The sequence below is a fragment of the Lithobates pipiens genome, unplaced genomic scaffold (assembly GCF_037356315.1).
Source record: "Lithobates pipiens isolate NorthernLeopardFrog02 unplaced genomic scaffold, aLitPip1_a1.2 Scaffold_16, whole genome shotgun sequence".
In the NCBI taxonomy this organism is placed as follows: domain Eukaryota; kingdom Metazoa; phylum Chordata; class Amphibia; order Anura; family Ranidae; genus Lithobates; species Lithobates pipiens.
In genome coordinates, this window is record NW_027507748.1 from 542864326 (window position 1) to 542885062 (window position 20737).

Consider the following 20737-nt stretch of genomic DNA (forward strand, 5'->3'; position numbering starts at 1 on the left):
TGGGGCACGCCGAGACGAATTTGGTACACCGAAGTGACTATTCGTACCGGAACGTGATAAGGTGAAATGAAATGAAAACCCATGACAAAGACAAGAATCAGAGGACGAGGCCCTTGAACCAAACGGATGAATCCTGTCCTTGGAGCATGTACTGAAATGAGGCCATTCCTGGGGCACGCCGGGATGAATTTGGTACACAGATGTGACTATTCGTACCGGAACGTGATAGGTGAAATGAAATGAAACCCATGACAAAGACAAGAATCGGAGGACGAGCCCTTGAACCAAACAGATGAGTCCTGTCCTTGGAGCATGTACTGAAATGAGGCGTAACAGCTGGGCGCACCGGAACGAATCGGTGCATAAATAAATGCGACAGGATTCGAATCGGAGCGTAATAAGTGACCGAAATGATATGCCATGACAGAGATAAGATTCAACGACTGGACTGATGGTTACAACAAAGAATCCGACTCTGGAGCATGTACTGAAATGAGGCGTAGCAGCTGGGCACACCAGAACAAATCGGTGCATAAAAGAATGCGACAGGATTCGAATTGGAGCGTAATAAGTGACAGAAATGATATCCCATGACAGAGACAAGATTCAACGCCTGGACTGATGGTAACAATAAAGAATCCGTCTCTGGAGCATGTACTGAAATGAGGCGTAGCAGCTGGGCACACCAGAACGAATCGGTGCATAAAGAATGCGACAGGATTCGAACTGGAGTGTAATAAGTGACAGAAATGATATCCCATGACAGAGACAGGATTCAACGACTGGACTGTAGGTTACAAAGAATCCGTCTCTGGAGCATGTACCGAAATGAGGCGTAGCAGCTGGGCACACCAAGACGAATCGGTGCATAAGAGAATGCGACAGGATTCGATTTGGAGCGTAATAAGTGACAGAAATGATATGCCATGACAAAGACAAAAATCAGGGATCGTGCGTGAACCTGCGAGTGATTCAGTCTCTGGAGCATGTACAGAAATGAGGCCAAACCCTGGGGGCACTCCAAAGCGAATCGGTGCACCAGAGGTGCAACAGGATTCGCGCCGGAGCGCGACTAGTGACAGAAATGATTCGAAATGGAAGAAATGACTGGGAGTGAAATGAATTGGAATGAGATCGAATGAAATACATAACATAACTGCATGAATGAAGGGATATTCGAATTGAAGCAGGGCAAGCGAAACGTGCGGACTGCTTGCCTTGTCGTAACAAGCAGTTGGCTGTGAGTCGAACGATTCGACCGATACTAATAGAAATGCTCGGGCAGTCGAACGGTTTCGAATGCCGTACCTGCGAATGAATCGCCTGACGTGGCGTAATCGAACGTGTCGAAAAAGTGATAACGACTGCATCGAAAGTAGAAAATAGCGACATGCGTACGAGGGCCACAGAAAACATTCGATTTGAAAGCAGCGAGCGGCTCGTGAGTACAGGGAATGTTGACGGTACATTGAATACATGAATTGAAAAAGGGGGTGCCGAAGCCCTACCTGCGACAGCCAGCCCGACGTGCAACGACAAATTCGATGGGTACGGCGACACTCCGACGGCGAAACCGACGGACGCTGCTGAACGAGAAGACGAGCTGTCAAGACGGGGACGAAAAATGCGGGAACTGACGAACGGGCTCACTGCGTCTGGTCTGAATGGCCGGCGCTTGATACCTGACGTATCGGGTATCGCGCACCGGAACCGACGAGGAGGACAGGCGAATGGGCTGGTTATATATTCCACCGGGCTCCTCCCATAATTTCAGGCCAGCATACTGGCCTTTCTATATATACACATTTTGTTTGGGTACAGTATTGCATGACCGCAGAATTACCAGTTAAAGTAGTGCAGTGCTAAATAGCAAAAAAATCGCCTTGTCATGAAGGGGGTAAAATCTTCCAGAGCTGAAGTGGTCAATTAAACTGACAGCAGTGAAGCCTGCCACAGCCAGAAAAGGTAGCGCCAGGTCTCCCTGACAGGGTCACAGACACCCACTGACAAACCAATGGGGAATTAAGCATTTCCAATACCCAGTCAAAACTCATTTATCAGGTTTGCATGACTCTGATCATTAATATTTTCATATAAATCTTATTGAACTCATTGCATAAAATAAAAATACATACATAAAAAAAATGGACACATACCCTGAGTGTTCTGAAAGTAGTGCCTCCACAGTGGTCGAATCTTGTCTTGGCCACCCACATCCCAGACAGTAAAGCTGATGTTCTTATATTCTACTGTCTCTACATTGAAGCCTGTGAGGATAATGGCAAGATGGTATAAGCCTTTTTTTTATCGTCATATTAGAAACATATCTCAAACTTAAATCTAATAAAGCAGTGTAATCTGGCTGTGTTGACTTTTTCACATCTGAAAAAGCTCAAAGCCAAGTCAGAAAGCCCCTAAGCATGGAGTTCATGTTTAACTTCAAAGTCTAAAAAAGTATGATCTGCCATCTTGGTGAGCCATTACATACATGCTTTAAGGGAAGACCCAGCAATGAGGTCAGTGTATAGATACTTTAAGGACATCGATCAGAAATCATACTTTTGGAGAAAACAAGAGCAACTGAGGACAATTCCATTAATGGCTAAATTTAGGCAAAATAATAGCAAGCTTCCAAAAGCACCAGACCTTTTCCCACTGACGTCTATTAGGTTCAAAAACACTGAGGCCAGGTTCACACCTATGCAAATTAGATGCGGGTTTCATCCAATTTGCATAGCATGAGAATGTGACTGGCTCCCTATGCAGCTGGTTCACATATCTCCATTGTGGCTACGGAACGCACTGCACAGAAACGTTGTGCGTCTTTGACTCAGTTTCAGGGCCGAATTCAGGCATAGAATCGCCCCGATTCGTCCCTGAAATGGGGAACAGGGACGCACAGCGCTCCTGTGCGATCCGCATCGGGTTACAGTGTGAACCCGGCCTGAAGTTTAAAGCGCAAAATAAGTTTATGTACTTTTTCCAGCTTCAATTGACACTATGCTCAGGTGTGGACAGGCACAATTGAAAACCATGGAGTTTGGGATATTGAGCATTTTGGAGCGTCGAGCTACTAAATATTCAGGTGTGAATGGGGCTTTAGCCATAATAGCATTTCACTTTATTTACCCAAAAGTCTGATTCTTAAAAAAATTAAAATCTAACCCCAAATCACATTTTAACTTATCAGGACATGTCAACATTTGTTTGCTTGTGAAGTCACAATCAAACAGTATGTCCCCTTAATATAAGGTTCCTCTGATTTATAATCACTCTGCCATTTTCCAGAGGGTGATCTTCAAATACAGAGCACAGAATAGGAGCTTTTCAAACACATTAAAACAGAGTTCCACCCATAAGCACTTAATTTACAAGCTGAGGTCTGCAGGCATGGACCATAAGGTTTGTTATGGAGTAAAAAAAAAAAATAGTTACAGGGGCGTGTCCAAACGGTGGTGATAAATAACGTGTACTCAGACTGGTCTGGAGAGATACATGGGGTACCCCAAGGTTCTGTCTAGGGACCAATTCTATTCAATTTATTCATAAATGATATAGAGGATGGGACAAATATTATTGTGTGTGTGTTCAAATTGTATCTTAAGCTACTGAACTTTGTAAACATGTAAGAGCTCATATATAGTTACATAGTAGGTGAGGTTGAAAAAAAGACACAAGTCCATCAAGTCCAACCTATGTGTGTGATTATATGTCAGTATTACATTGTATATCCCTGTATGTTGCGGTCGTTCAGGTGCTTATCTAATATTTTTTTTAAACTAATCAATGACCCTGCGGAGACCACTGCCTGTGGAAGGGAATTCTACATCTTTGCGCACTAACAGTAAAGAACCCCACATAGTTTAGAGTTAAAGCTCTTTTCTTCTAATTTTAATGAGTGGCCACGAGTCTTGTTAAACTCCCTTCTGCAAAAGTTTTATCCCTATGGTCACCAGTATTGCATTTATAAATCGAAATCATATCCCCTCTCAATTGTCTCTTCTCCAGAGAGAATAAGTTCAGTGTTTGCAACCTTTCTTCATAACTGATATCCTCCAGACCCTTTTTTAGCTTAGTTGTCCTTCTTTGTACTCGCTACATTTCCAGTACATCCTTCCTGAGGAATGGTGCCCAGACCTGGACAGCATACTCCAGGTGCGACCGGACCAGAGTCTTGTAGAGCGGAAGAATTATTGTTTTATCTCTGAAGTTGAAGACCTTTTTAATGCATCCCAATATTCTGTTTGCTTTGTTAGCAGTAGCTTGGCATTGCATGCCATTACTGAGCCTATCATCTACTAGGACACCCAGGTCCTTTTCCATCCTAGATTCCCCAGAGGTTCTCCCCCAATGTATAGATTGCATTCACATTTTTGCCACCCAAATGCATTATTTCACATGTTTCTACATTAAACCTCATTTGCCATGTAGTTGCCCAAACCATTAAGTTGTTCAGATCTTCTTGCAAGGTTTCCACATTCTGCAGAGAAGTTATTGCCCTGCTTAGCTTAGTATCGTCCGCAAATACAGAGATTTGACTATTTACCTCATACTCCAGGTCGTTTATGAACAAAATAAATAGGATTGGTCCCAGCACAGAACCCTGGGGGACCCCACTACCCACCTCTGACCATTCCGAGTACTCCCCATTTATCACCACCCTCTGAACTCACCCTTGTAGCCAGTTTTCAATCCATGTACTCACACTATGGTCCATGCCAACGGACCTTATTTGGTACAGTAAACATTTAAGGGGAACTGTGTCAAATGCTTTTGCAAAATGCAGATACACCACGTCTATGGGCCTTCCTTTATCTAGATGGCAACGCACCTCCTCATAGAAGGTTAATAGATTGGTTTGGCAAGAACGATTCTTCATGAATCCATGCTGATTACTGATAATGATACCGTTCTCGTTACTAAAATCTTGTATATAGTCCCCTGTCATCCTCTCCAAAAGCTTGCATACTATGTTAGGCTAACTGGTCTGTAATTCCCAGGGATGTATTTTGGGCCCTTTTTAAATATTGGTGCTACATTGGCTTTTCTCCAATCATATGGCACCATTCCAGTCAGTAGACTGTCAGTAAAAATTAGGAACAATGGTCTTGACTGAGTTCCCTAAGTAACCTCGGATGCAAGCCATCTGGTCCCGGTGATTTATTAATGTTACGTTTCCCAAGTCTGATTTTAATTCTGTCCTCTGTTATGGAGATGCTTCCTGCAATGTGTCATAAGGATAAACCCTGCTGTTGTTACTGGAGCCTCCCGATTCCCTTGTGAAGACTGAGGAGAGGAATAAATTCAATACCTTCACCATCTCCCCATCCTTTGTAACCAGATGTCCTTCTTCATTATTTATGGGGCCAATATGGTCTGTCCTCCCTTTTTTACTGTTTACATACTTAAAGAATTTCTTGGGATTTTTTTCACTCTCCTCTGCTATGTGCCTTTTGTGTTCTATCTTAGCCACCCTAATTGCCCCTTTACATTTCTTGTTGAATTTTTTATAAAGTCTGAATGCTGATGATGATCCCTCAACCTTGTATTTTTTGAAGGCCTTCTCCTTTGCTTTTCTATGTATTTTTACATTGGAGTTAAGCCATCCAGGACTTTTGTTCGCTCTTTTAAATTTATTACCCAATGGGATGCGATGCCTAATGCCCTTATTTAATATGCTCTTAAAGCAAACCCATCTCTACTCCATGTTCTTTGTTCCTAAGATTTTATTCCCAATTCATGCCTTCTAACAAGGTTCATAGTTTAGGGAAGTTGGCACTCTTAAAATTTGGGGTCTTCGTATTCCCCTTATGTTCCTATTTGTGTGATTTATACTGATACCAATTGACCTGTGTTTGCCATTTCCTAAATGGCCCGTATTTCCACATCCATGATCAAGTCTGTATTGTTTGTAATCGGTAGATCCAGTAACGCTTTATTTCTGGTTGGTGCGTCTACCATCTGAACCATGAAATTGTCCTGAAAGACATTTAGGAACTGGCGAGCCTTAGATGAATGCGTAGTTCCCTCTGCCCAGTCTATGTCTGGATAATTAAAATCCCCCATTATGATAACACTTCCCATCCTTGCTGCTAATCCACCTTGTGATAGATAGAAGATCCATATTCCCATCCTCCCTCGGGGTTACAGGGCCTATAGCATACTCCCAGTAATATTTTCTCCCTGGCTTCATCCCTTTGAAGCTCTACCCATAAAAGGATTCCACCTCCTCCCTAGTCCCCTTAGTGATGTCATTTCTCACATTCACTTGTACATTATTCTTGATATGAAGGCATACCCCTCCCCCTTTTTTACCCCCTCTATCCCTGCGATAAATATACCCTTGAATGGTTGCCAGGCAATCATGAGAGCTGTTGAGCCAGGTCTCTGAAATTCCCACAAAATCCAAATCCTTCTTGTACAACAGTATCTCTAGTTCACCCATCTTGTCTGCCAGGCTCCTGCCATTGGTGAACATGCCATGTAGTTTAGACCGGTCGCATACTATCCTCTCATTGGGTGTTCCGAGATTGCAACTAGGACTTGTTACTATATTTACCTTGGGTTTATGTGCGTTAGTCAACCTAGCACTAATGCCCACAAAAATCCCCTCTGCAATATGTTCTGTGCTGACTATCTCTACCATTGGGACCCCCCCCCCCCCCGTCGCCTAGTTTCTTACACAATTGGTGGTGGCAGCAGAGAGTATGGATAATTTTAATAGACACAGACACAACATAAAGGGATACAGCAAATAATTATAGACACTGACACACATACACCTACACAGGTTGAACTGGATAGACTATTGTCTTTATTCAGTCTTACCTACTATGTAACTGGGCACAGAGAGACTGACCTTCATGCAGTGTTTATGAGGAAGGAACTATGCAAAGAAAGGGGATGGTCATCACAGTTAGTAATACAGTGTTGTGTTCGAATACCTATTGTTGGGATAGTGGTCACAATTTCCCCAAGTTTCAGTTTGTACAAGATGGTGGTCTTTCCAGCAGCATCGAGTCCCACCATGAGTATTCGCATTTCCTTCTTCCCAATTAGACTTTTCAACAGATTTCCAAAGATATTTCCCATGGCTGCTTTCTTTAGATGTTCTTTATTTTAGGGTAGCAAATGGTTGACTTGTGCTCTTATCTCTATATGACATAAGAAAATATAACAGAGAAAAATGAAAAGTAAGATTAGTAAGCAAACGTGCCAAAATCTTGTACATTCTATTAGGACAGGCTACTGTGGTAAGTGATGCAGCATAGACAAGACGTAAGGAACCTATAACAATTCAGTGATTACAGACCTCAGGAGGCTGTGACAGAAAAAAAATAGAAGTTCCCTACAAGTGGAGAGACACAAGCGGTCTTGTCTGATGCAGACTTGCATGCTTTATGTAAACCTGACAAGTAGAAAAAAAAATCACATCCTAGACGCTCAGGTGTGGGCAAGCCTGCCGCTTGGTGTCTGGGGCCCCATCATTAAAATGATATTACTACCCAAAATATTGTACATGCTTTGGCACACACCGGTATACTTACCCTTAAAACTTTTTAAATCAATGGAGGCCATACTCAGGACATTAATTTGGGGTGCCAAAAGACACAATCTGGCCTGCAGAGTCCTTAAGAACCCTACTGACCTGGGTGGAACGGCCCTCCCTGACCTGAATCTCTATTACCTCGCATTCCAACTGTCTCAGCTATATCACATAGACAAAACCGACAGACACATATTCCTCATGCTCCTATGCCCACAGTGGTTGCAACTAGCCACAGATCTACTTACTGCAATTGCAGTGGGTCATAGTGGGAATAACTCTCTCATATGGGACATTGCCACTAAAATGTTAACAACCCTAAATATAACTATACCCCTCTATCTCACAATAAATTACTCTCAGAGTTCATCTCAATCCCTGACAGATATGGAGCGAACATGGCATATTTTACTTACACCACATAATTTCCGATGGCACAAACTTCGAGGGCCTCCAAAACTAGTTCCTGCTGCCCAGATCCCGGGTCTTTAGATTTTTTCAAGTGCACCACACAGCTCAAACTCAGTTCCCCCTACCTTTACCACAGTCTACCCTTAATGTCATTATGGCAGTAGTTAAGGGTGAGGATCCACGAAGGCTGATTTCAGATTTTTATGTCATGCTCATAACCCCATCATCAACCACGCTAGCTTACAGCCTTAAAGTGTAGGTTCACACACAAATTGAACCTCTGCTTTTTGGAACCCTCTCCCCCTCCGGTGTCACATTTGGCACCTTTCGGGGGGTGGGGGGGTGCAGAAACCTATGCCTCTTTCCGTCTCGCCGCGCAGTCTGCTGGGACACACACAAGTCTCAAGACATAGCGGGGACCAGTAAGGATGCACAGCTTGACTAGCGCATGCGCAGTAGGGAACCAGGAAGTGAAGCCGCAAGGTTGACCCAGTTGTATATTGTGCACCGAGCATATCTTACCCCCCTAAGAGTCGCCAACTTTAGACAACAGTCTTCTACCTCATGTACCATTTATTCTGGGCATGTCCGGTCTATGGAAGCAGATTGTAGATTTCCACCATGATGACATGTGATCCTCTTTGACCCTCGACCCCAAACAATGCCTGCTGGGGATATTCCCCAACTCTGAGATAGACAAATTCACTAAAACATTCCTGCGTGAAACACTGTTTTCTGCCAAGAAAATTATATCCAGACAGTGGATGAGACCCATTACCCCCAGCTTTAATGACTGGAAAATAGATATAAATAACACACTTCCCTACAAGAAATTCATATACATTAACAGAGGTTGTCCAAACAAGTACAACAAAATCTGGGATAGGTGTCTTGCAACCGCAGACACATGCTCTGGGGGTTCGTAAAGACATAACCCCTCCCAGAGTGGAATCTCCTTAATGAATGAACGAAAGACTTGTATAGCGCTGCAACTGCAAACTGAATTGCCTTGAGCACTTTGATCCATCCTGTGCTTCCTGCTTGTTTTTTCCTGAAGGCCCAATGGTTTTCTTCCATGCGGATGTCAGTGGGTAGAGCGTTCCATAGCCGAGGTCCTTGGACTGTGAATCTTCGTTCTCCCTTGGATTTATCCTGTGATTCGAAAATAGAGTTGAGTATCATCTGCATATGAGTGGTAGCATAGGTCCGTTGTTCTGATGATTTTGAGGAGAGGGCGGATGTAAATGTTGAAGAGCACGGGTGACAGGGGTGATCCTTGCGAGACTCCATACGAAATTTCCCTCATTTCAGAGGTGTAGGCTCCTAGTTTCACAGTCTGTGACCAATTAGCTAGGAAGGAGGTGAACCATGGTAGATCGGAGTCTTTAACTCCTGCTACTTCTTTGAGGCGTATGAGTGTTGTGGTCGACTGTGTCCAATGCTGCACTGAGGTCCAGAAGTACCAGGAGACATGATTCTCCGTCAGCTGCTGCTTCCAGGGCGTCGTCCCATATTTTAAGAAGTGCCGTGTCTGTGCCATGGCCTGGGCATAAGCCTGATTGAAGTTTGTCTAAGCCCCTGTACACATGGTCGGAGATTTCCACAACCAAATCCGTCGGATTTTGCCCGTCAGATTTTGTCCGTCGGATCTTGTCCGAAACTGTTGCATACACACGGTCGGACAAAGTTGGCGAAAAATACGATCTTTCAGAACGTGATGACGTAATTTCATTACGATGGGACTACATTCAGGCTAGTAGCCAATAGCTTTGATGTAGGAATTTGATCTGAGCATGCGTGGCACTTGGTCCGATCAAAATTCTCTACACATGATCGGAGTATGTCCGAATGTCCCAGTTGGTCGGGAAATATTTCCAACATGTTGGAAAATTGGGTCCGACGGATATTCCAACGGAATCAGTGCGATGCATACCACACACAGTCGGATTATCCGACAACACGGTCCGATAGGACACATTCCGACGGATTCTCCGACCGTGCTTAGAGTTTGTTGCGTGTCCAGGTAAAGTTGTAGCTGTTGTACTACTGCTTTCTCCATAATTTTGGCGATGGTGTTCAGGCATGTTATCGGTCTGCGGTTGTTGGGGTCTTTGGGGTCGAGTTCGGGTTTCTTTAGCAGGGGTTTGATTATGCCTTGCTTGAGGGCGGTCGGAACCATCCCTTCTTTGAACGACTGATTTACGAGATGTGTTATCGTAGGAGCTAAGATGCCGGAGCATTCTTTCAGGAGTTTAGTGGTAATGAGGTCACTGGGTGAAGTGCTGTCTCGGAGGCTTCTGATGATGTTTTTGGTGGTGTCCATGGTAATCGTGATCAGCGAAAACTTTGGTGATTGTGTCTTGTTCGAATCGATTTCAACTTTTTCCTTTCGTAGGGTATGATTGTTTTTTTTATTCTGTAGAATTGTTTCCCGAATGTTGTCGATTTTGTGGATAAAATAATCCGATAACTTGTTGCAGAACTCTTCGTGTCGTTTGCAGGGGGCTCTAGACAGGTAGGGTTCATAGTCTGGGTGACTAGTTTGATCAGTTTCCGAGGGAGCGGTTTAAAGCTTTTGAGATTGTGTTTGAGAAATATTATTTTTTTGCTTTGAAGATTGCTTTGTGGTATTTCATAGTCCGAGTTTTGTAGTTTGTGTGGTTTTCCTTTGTGGCATTTCTTCTCCAGGATCTTTCCGCTCTTCTGCGTTCCTGTTTCAGCAGAGTAAGCGTGCCATTAAACCATCTAGAGTTCTTAGTGCGAATGGGTCCTCTGCACTCCAGAGCGACTGAGTCTGCTGTTTCTACTAATGCCTTATTTAAGGAGCTGAGTGTTTGTTCTGTTGAGTGGTTTAGGTTTAGCGTTGCTATTTTGCTTGATAATGTGGTTTTAAAGAGTTCGGAGAGTAGCTTCTTCTGAGATCTGGTCCAGTGTGTTGTTGTTGAGTGGTTCGGTTTTCTGATGGTGGTGTTGGAGGTGATTTTAAATTTGATAGTGTGGTGTGTGGCAGCACGCAGGTAAAATCACCTGGTTGTATTCAGGATGGGAAATATGTGTGTCCTAGATTCAGGCTTTATGCAGACTTTTACAATTAGAGGGGAAGAGTTAATGAGCCCAGCTGTAGTAAGTGGGCTCATTAAGACCTCTACAAAAAAAAACAGCATGCATAGGGAGATGCTCCATCCTGGAACCAGTTTTGTGTGTATAGACTGGGGAGTCTGAGATCTGTTCTGTGCGGTGAGTTAACGCCTGTGTGGCAAACCCCTACAATAGGGACAGGGACTGGGGCAGCACAAGGCTGCACCCAGTTGTTAGACAGGGAGTCTACGTGTGTAGTTAGAGGTCAAGCTGACCAGGATTTATTTTCTTGTTTTATTTTGTTTGGCTGTTATATGTATCACTGCATGTAGCCTAAATAAACCGGATCTTTTGTTTTTTGCACCTACACCGCTGTCTGCTGTGCCTGACTTTGTGTTGTGAACCCATCCAGGGGGTCACACACTCCCGCTACCGAGCGAACCCCCTCACAGTTGGTGGAGAATGCGGGCAGTTTTTTTTTTTTTTGTTAAGGCCAGCATGGAGGAGATACTGAGACAGCTGGCTCTAGCAAATGCAAACCAGCAGCAAGCAAATGCAAATCAGCAGCAAACAAATGCAGCTTTACAAAAGAGCCTTGCAGCTCAACAACAAGCCCAGCAGCAGGCAAATGCAAATCAGCAGCAGACAAATGCAACTTTGCAGCAGAGTTTGGAAGCCCAGCAGCAGGCAAATGCAAATCAGCAGCAGACAAATGCAACTTTGCAGCAGAGTTTGGAAGCTCAGCAACAAGCCCAGCAGCGATCTGAAGCCCGCTTCATAGACCTGTTGCAGAAGCAAGAGCAGAATTTTCAACAGCAAATAGAGACATTGATACAGCAACGTCCGCAGACCAATGAAGCAAGTGGGTACAATAATACCGCAACCTTTGGTGTGAGCCGTTTACTGACAAAAATGACTGGAGAGGATGATCCGGAGGTGTTTTTGACCACATTTGAAAGGACTGCTGAAAGGGAAAAGTGGCCTAAGGAGCAATGGGCTGGACTGGTGGCCCCTCTGTTAACTGGGGAATCGCAGAAAGCTTATTATGACCTAGAGCCTGACCAAGCAAAAGACTATGTGGTGCTAAAAGCAGAAATATTGGCACGGCTGGGTGTCACCCTGGCAGTCCGGGCTCAGCGTGTGCATAACTGGACTTTTCAGGTTGGAAAACCTCCCAGGTCTCAAATGTATGATCTCATTCACCTGAGCAGGAAGTGGCTGCAGCCAGAGATTTTGACCGCACCAAACATTGTGGAACGTGTGGTTATGGATCGTTTCCTGAGAGCTCTTCCTACTGCCATCCAAAAATGGGTAAGCCATGGAGACCCAGAAAATGCAGATAAACTTGTGGATCTGGTTGAGAGGTACTTGGCTACAGAGAACTTGACCAACTCTTCCAGGGACTCACGGACTTTCCCCCCTAAGACCAGATCATCCCCAGTGGCGGGTAAGATGACTCTAAGGGGTGAGGGTGGAGAGAGTGAGAGGGTGGGAGTTCTACCTAAGGTCTGGCGGGAGCAGCCCAGGAAGCCCATGCTGCAAGAGGCAGCGAAAAAAATTATTTGCTACCGCTGCCGGCAAGAGGGACATATTGCAGCCAATTGCCCAGTTGTGGATGAGCCTATGCAATGTGACTTTATAAGGGAGAGACGTCAGTCGCTGTTTGCGACAGTTGCATGCACTGCCATTCGGGGACCTGAGAAACATTTATGTAAAATGTGTATTAACGGTAGACATGTTGATGTGTTGCTAGATTCAGGTAGCCTGGTAACATTGATAAAAGCTGAATTAGTTACTACAGAGGTCTCTGGGAAGAACAGGGTGGCTGTTATTTGTGTGCATGGGGACACCCGAGAGTATCCTGTAACTTCAGTGTTTTTTGAGACCCCCAAAGGTAACCTCTCTCATCAGGTGGGGTTAGTGTCTCAGTTACCACATGATGCTATTGTGGGAAGAGATTTTCCAAAATTCTGGGAACTCTGGGATTGTCCTGAGGCCCCCATTGGTGCCCCTATAAACCAGGAAGATGACCAGAATTCCTCTGGAAGTGGTGAGGACTCTCCTGAATTTCCCTTGTCGGTATTGGCGGGGGAAACTCGAGAAACTGGGGAGGAGCCAACATCCTCAGATGAAAACATGCCGTCTGTGGAGTTTTCGGATCTTGAGGTTCACAGGGAAAATTTTGCCACAGAACAGTTAAAAGACCCCACCCTAATAAAGGCACGGGAAAATGTGGTGAAAATAGATGGCGAGTTAGTGAACCCAGATAAGACTTGCCCTTATCCTTACTTCACTATGGAAAGGGACCTGCTATATCGAGTGGCTCAAAGGGCAGAAGAAACCATTGAGCAACTTATAGTGCCCAAACCTTACAGGAAGTTGGTGTTAGAATTGGCTCATGGACACATTCTGGGAGGTCATCTGGGGACAGAGAAAACCAGAGAGAGGGTATTGCAGAGATTCTATTGGCCTGGGGTCATGAAGGAAATAGAAAATTATTGTTCCTCCTGCCCTGTGTGTCAGAAGTCGGCACCTATGCCACATTTCCGTAACCCACTGGTACCTCTTCCTATCATTGAGGTCCCCTTTGAGAGGATCGCAATGGATTTGGTAGGTCCGATAATGAAGTCTGCTAGGGGGCATCAGTACATTTTGGTTATATTGGACTATGCCACCCGTTATCCGGAAGCAATTCCTCTCCGAAATACCTCGGCCAAAACCATAGCCAAAGAGCTATCCCTTGTTTTTAGCCGCGTGGGTATTTGTAAGGAACTGCTTACAGACCAAGGTACACCCTTTATGTCCCGGGTTATGAAAGAATTATGCAAGTTGTACAAAGTGAAGCAATTGCGTACATCTGTGTATCACCCCCAAACAGATGGGTTGGTTGAAAGATTCAACAAAACCCTAAAACAAATGTTAAAGAAGGTGGTGGATAGAGATGGAAAGAATTGGGATTGTCTAATACCCTATCTGATGTTTCCCATTAGGGAGGTACCCCAATCCTCTACGGGTTTCTCACCCTTCGAGTTGCTCTATGGGAGACACCCAAGAGGGCTGCTGTATATCGCCAAGGAAACTTGGGAAAATGAGAGTTCTCCTCACAGGAGTGTGATTGAGCATGTCGCCCTGATGCAAGATAGAATTGCACAGGTAATGCCAATTGTAAAGGAACATTTAACCCAAGCGCAGTTAGCACAGCAGAGAGTGTACAACCGTGGGGCCAAGACACGTACTTTTTCCCCGGGGGATAGGGTCTTGGTGCTAGTCCCTACGGTTGAAAGCAAATTTCTGGCCAAATGGCAAGGTCCATATGAAGTAATTGAAAAAATTAGTGAGGTGAACTACAGGGTTAGACAGCCAGGAAGGCGAAAGCCGGAGCAGATCTATCACGTCAATCTGCTGAAAGCCTGGAGGGATAGGGAATCCCTAGTCGCAGAGACTTTGTCACAAGTACAGCCTGATTGCTTAGTTCCTGAGGTTGGAATAGCAGACACCTTATCGAAACCCCAACAACAGGAGGTTAAAGAGTTTGTACTTCGTAACAAAGAGATTTTCTCTGAGCTTCCGGGACAAACATCTGGCGTAGAGCATGACATTATCACCCCGCCAGGAGAAAGGGTAAAACTAAAACCTTATAGAATACCAGAGGCCCGACGGGAGGCAATACGTGGGGAGGTTCAAAGGATGCTGGAATTGGGTGTGATAGAGGAGTCCCAGAGTGACTGGTCCAGTCCTATTGTACTAGTGCCCAAACCTGATGGGAGCTGGCGGTTTTGTAACGATTTTAGACAATTAAATAAAGTTACAAAATTTGACACCTACCCCATGCCACGTATAGATGAGTTGGTTGACCGGCTGGGAACAGCCCGATATATGACAACTCTTGATCTCACCAAAGGGTATTGGCAAATTCCCCTGGCCGAGTCGGCCAAGGAGAAAACTGCGTTTGTAACCCAAGATGGGGCATTCCAATATAAGAGAATGCCGTTTGGGTTACAGAATGCACCGGCAACATTCCAGCGGAAAATGGATAAGATTCTGAGGCCCCATCATAAATATGCTGCAGCTTACCTGGATGATGTGATTATCCATAGCACAGACTGGGTCTCACATTTGCCAAAAGTACAAGCAGTCCTAGACTCTATCCGGGAAGCTGGGTTTACGGCCAATCCAAAGAAGTGTACCATTGGACAGGAGGAGGCCAAATATCTTGGGTACACTATTGGGAGGGGGGTGATAAAACCCCAAGTCAATAAAGTCGAGGCCATACAGAGTTGGCTACGTCCCAACAGCAAGAAACAGGTACGAGCCTTTCTGGGAATCGCTGGCTATTATCGACGATTCATTCCCCATTTTGCTTCTCAGGCTGTGCCCCTCACCAACCTGACAAAAGGGAAAGAGTCGGTTATGGTTAAATGGTCCCCAGAGGCTGAGGAAGCATTTCAGTCCTTAAAAACAGCCTTATGTAGCCAGCCAGTGTTGTACTCACCAGACTTCTCTAAGGACTTTGTTGTACAAACTGATGCATCAGACGTTGGGTTAGGAGCAGTGTTATCCCAGGTCTGGAACGGGGAAGAGCACCCAGTCATTTACCTCAGCAGGAAGTTAAAGTCCCATGAGGTAAATTACTCCACGATTGAGAAGGAATGTTTAGCAGTGAAGTGGGCTCTAGATTCCCTTCGGTACTATCTGCTAGGTAGGCACTTTGACCTGGTGACTGATCACGCTCCTTTAAAGTGGATGGCTCAAAACAAGGAGACCAATAGAAGGGTAAATAGGTGGTTCCTGGCCCTACAGGAATTTAACTTTACAGTTAAGCATCGCCCTGGTGTTAAAATGGGGAATGTGGATGCTTTGTCTCGGATACATGCGTGTCTGGCTGCTTGTGTTACAACCCCAAGGTTGAAACAAGAGGGGGGGGTATGTGGCAGCACGCAGGTAAAATCACCTGGTTGTATTCAGGATGGGAAATATGTGTGTCCTAGATTCAGGCTTTATGCAGACTTTTACAATTAGAGGGGAAGAGTTAATGAGCCCATCTGTAGTAAGTGGGCTCATTAAGACCTCTACAAAAAACCCCAGCATGCATAGGGAGATGCTCCATCCTGGAACCAGTTTTGTGTGTATAGACTGGGGAGTCTGAGATCTGTTCTGTGCGGTGAGTTAACGCCTGTGTGGCAAACCCCTACAATAGGGACAGGGACTGGGGCAGCACAAGGCTGCACCCAGTTGTTAGACAGGGAGTCTACGTGTGTAGTTAGAGGTCAAGCTGACCAGGATTTATTTTCTTGTTTTATTTTGTTTGGCTGTTATGCACCCAGTTGTTAGACAGGGAGTCTACGTGTGTAGTTAGAGGTCAAGCTGACCAGGATTTATTTTCTTGTTTTATTTTGTTTGGCTGTTATATGTATCACTGCATGTAGCCTAAATAAACTGGATCTTTTGTTTTTTGCACCTACACCGCTGTCTGCTGTGCCTGACTTTGTGTTGTGAACCCATCCAGGGGGTCACACACACCCGCTACCGAGCGAACCCCCTCACAGGTGGTTAATAGTATAGGCAGAAGGGTTTCCATCCGATTGATAGTAGCCGAGTCCATTGTTCAACCTGTATAAGTTCCTGTCATGTTTACATGTACACAAGCCACACATCTTTGTTATATGCATTTCTCCAGTATTGCCTTACAACCTGCAGAAATATGTTCAAACTGTAAATTATTCAATAAAAACATTAAAAAAAAAAACAAAAAAACAAACAAACTAATAGATGTTCTACTTAATCCCTGCTCTGTCCAAAACAAAAAAAAGAAAAAGAAAAGTTTTGCCTTTAGATATATTTTAACCACTTCAATACAGGGCACTTTCACCCCCTTCCTTCCCAGCCCAATTTTCAGCTTTCAGCGCTCTAGCGCTTTCAGTGACAATTGCGCGGTCATGCTACACTGTACCCAAATGAAATTGTTATCATTTTGTTCGCACAAATAGAGCTTTATTTTGGTGTTATTTATTCACGACTCCGTTTTTTTTTTTTTGCGATATAAGCGCAAAAAAAGCGGAAATTTGGGAAAAAAACAATATTTTCTTTTTTCTATTTGAAAAGAAATCCAATAAAATCAAATTTTGTCATAAATTTAAGCCAAAATGTATTCTGCTACATGTTTTTGGTAAAAAAAATTCCGTTAAGTGTATAATAATTGGTTTGTGTGATCACGGACATATGTACGCAAATGATCATGTACATATGTGTGCAGGTGATCACGTACATATGTGTGCAGATAATCATTGGGACATGTGATTTTAGTGGGACATATGTGGGGGACATGTTTTTATTATTAGGGACATGTGTTTTTATTATTTGGGGACATGTATGTTTTGGGGACATGTGTGTTTTGGGGACATATGTGGGGACTGTGTTTTCACTGTGTGGTGTGTTGTGTGTTTACACTACACTGATGATCAGTGAGTAAAAAGCTGTGAAAAGCAGCCCATACTCACTGATCATCAGCCGGCTGAAGCGTTCTGCTCTCCTCTTCTCAGCGGTGACTTCCGTGTGAGGAGAGGAGAGCCGATTGCCTAGCAACCGGCTGTTTGTTTACATCACATGACGGCCGTGATTGGACACGGCCGTCATGTGATCAGGAGGGCCAATCACAGAGCCCTCCTGCCGATCTGAGATGTGCCGTGTCCGGGTGACACGAGCACATCGGGATCGCGCCGCTGCGCGGGCGCGCGCGCGCGCGATCCCGCTGCTCCTGAATGACGTTCCTGAACGTCCTATCAGGAGCAGGCGGCTCCCACCCGCCGTATATATACATTGGCCGGGTGGGAAGTGGTTAACCACCTGCTGCACAATCACATATACAGACATGGTTGTATTCAAGTGGTTATGCCGGGGCTATCGCTGCAGCTGTCAGCCATAACCCTGGTATTAAAATTTGAAGCTGGCAAATCTCTATCCCTTTAAAAGTGATCTCAGCAGCTGTTTAGCCACCTGATCACTTTTACAGGGAGCAGAAGGGTTCGTTTCCTCCCTGCATCCAGCCGATGCCTTTCCAGGCTTCCCCATGCGATCATGTCAGCCGACTGATCATAGAGCTGACCGGAGACTGGAAGGTCTCTGATCATCTCTATGGTCTAGAACAGTGTTTCTCAACTCCAGTCCTCAAGGTGCCCCAACAGGTCATGTTTTCAGGTTCTCCATTATTTTGCACAGGTGATTTGATCAGTTTCACTGCCTTAGTAATTACCACAGCCATTTCATCTGAGGAAAATCCTGAAAACATGACCTTGTGGGGCGCTTGAGGACTGGAGTTGAGAAACACTGGTCTAGAAGATTGGAAGCAATGGCATTTTGTCACTTACGGTTAAGGTAGATGTTAACAAAGCCATTTTTTTTTTAAAGCATGACATTAATCGTTTTTTTTCTATCTCATGCTTTCAATGGTAAAGGAATGATCTGGGGTCTCTATAAAGAAGACTGGTCATGCTTTTCTGCTGTCGCGAAGGAAGTGATAACATTTTTTTAAAGTGACAGTGTAAATGTATTTTTTTTAACCACTTCAATACCGGGCCATAGTCAAATGACGGCCACAGATGGGATCTCCCATCCTGGGTGGACATCATATGATGGCCTCTGTATTTCGCCGTTCCTGCGGGCCCCCGGGGGCCCGCAGCGCAGCGATCATGGATGAGCCGTGTCCCTCAGACACAGCCCATCCCCGATCTGTGGGATTTTCCCCCCATCGACCCCCCCTCCGAAACATTTGACCGCCCATGTCCAATCACAGCCGGTCACATGTACTGTGCCGTTATAGGGCTCGTGCACGCGCCTAGGGCGCGTGCAGAGCGCCGATCGGGGATGCGGCTTGTCACTCTGACACAGCCCAACCTCGATCGCAGTAAAGAGACAATGAAATTTGCTCTTTACCACGTGACCGGCTGTGTCAAATCACAGCCGGTCACAGAATGTAAACAAACTGTGGTAACGGGATGTTACCGGGTTCTCCTCATCACACACTGATCGTGTGTGAGGAGGAGATTGCAGTAACATCTCGTTACCGCTCAGTGTACACACCAATCACACTGTTTACCCCCCCCCCCCCAATAAAGAGGACCTGTCACTACCCATCAAAGTACCTGTCATCACCCATCACAGCCCATCTGAGTACCCGAGTACCTGTCAGCCCATCTGAGTACCCGAGTACCCGAGTACCCGAGTACCTGTCCCAGCCCATCTGAGTACCCGAGTACCTGAGTACCTGTCAGCCCATCTGAGTACCCGAGTACCTGTCAGCCCATCTGAGTATCCGAGTACCCGTCACAGCCCATCTGAGTACCTGAGTACCTGTCCCAGCCCATCTGAGTACCCGAGTACCTGTCAGCCCATCTGAGTACCCGAGTACCTGTCAGCCTATCTGAGTACCCGAGTACCTGTCAGCCCATCTGAGTACCCGAGTACCTGTCAGCCCATCTGAGTACCCGAGTACCTGTCAGTACCCGAGTACCTTCCACAGTCCACCTGAGTATCCGAGTACCTGAGCACCTGTCCCAGCCCATCTGAGTACCCGAGTACCTTTTCCAGCCCATCTGAGTACTCGAGTACCTGTCCCAGCCCATCTGAGTACCTGTCCCAGCCCATCTGAGTACCCGAGTACCCGTCACATCCCATCTGAGTACCCAAGTACCTGAGTACCTGTCACAGCCCATCTGAGTACCTGTCACAGCCCATCTGAGTACCTGTCACAGTCCATCTGAGTACCTGTCACAGTCCATCTGAGTACCTGTCACAGTCCATCTGAGTACCCGAGTACCTGTCACAGTCCATCTGAGTACCCGTGTACCTGAGTACCTGTCACAGCCCATCTGAGTACCTGTCACAGTCCATCTGAGTATCCGAGGACCTGAGCACCTGTCAACCCATCTGAGTACCCGAGTACCTGTCCCAGCCCATCTGAGTACCCGAGTACCTGTCACATCCCATCTGAGTACCTGTCCCAGCCCATCTGAGTACCTGGGTACCTGTTCCAGCCCATCTGAGTACCTGAGTACCTGTCCCAGCCCATCTGAGTACCCGAGTACCTGTCACATCCCATCTGAGTACCCAAGTACCTGTGTAACTGTCACAGCCCATCTGAGTACCTGGGTACCTGTCACAGCCCATCTGAGTACCTGAGTACCTATCACAGCCCATCTGAGTACCAGAGTACCTGTCACAGTTCATCTGAGTACCTGAGTACCTGTCACAGTTCATCTGAGTACCCGAGTACCTGTCACAGTTCATCTGAGTACACGAATGCCTGTCACCAGTCCGTCGGAGTACCCGAGTACCTGTCACCAGCCCGTCGGAGTAACAGAGTACCTGTTACCAGCCCGTCAGAGTACCCGAGTACCTATTTGCAGCCCATGCCTCATAGAATACACATTGGGGTGTTTTCTTTCCAAAATGGGGTCATTTTGTGGGAAAGTCCATTGTCCTGGTGCTCCAGGACCTTCAAAAGTGTGATAGGTAGGAACGAAATGAGATGTGTCATTTATGCTCCTAGAACGCCTGAAGGTACCACTTCCATGTTGGACCTCTGTAAATGGACAGGCTGTGTAAAAGTCTCACACATGTGGTATCACAATACTCAGGAGGAGTAGCAGAATGTGTTTTGGGGTGGCATTTTTGCTATATACATTGCTATGTGTTAGAAATATCTTA

The 20737-nt window shown here is 45.5% G+C and overlaps 1 protein-coding gene across 1 annotated transcript in view; it reads right to left on the reverse strand.

Moving 5' to 3' along the window:
• Positions 1-20737, reverse strand: part of ARF3 (ARF GTPase 3) — an 80975-nt gene that overhangs the window by 24750 nt on the left and 35488 nt on the right. Inside the window, exons 2-3 of the mRNA XM_077483331.1 lie at positions 6945-7154; positions 2157-2267 (exon numbers count right to left, since the gene is read on the reverse strand). Of these exons, the coding sequence (XP_077339457.1) occupies positions 2157-2267; positions 6945-7092 (259 nt within the window). The 5' untranslated portion in view covers positions 7093-7154. The remainder of the gene's footprint in view (positions 1-2156; positions 2268-6944; positions 7155-20737) is intronic.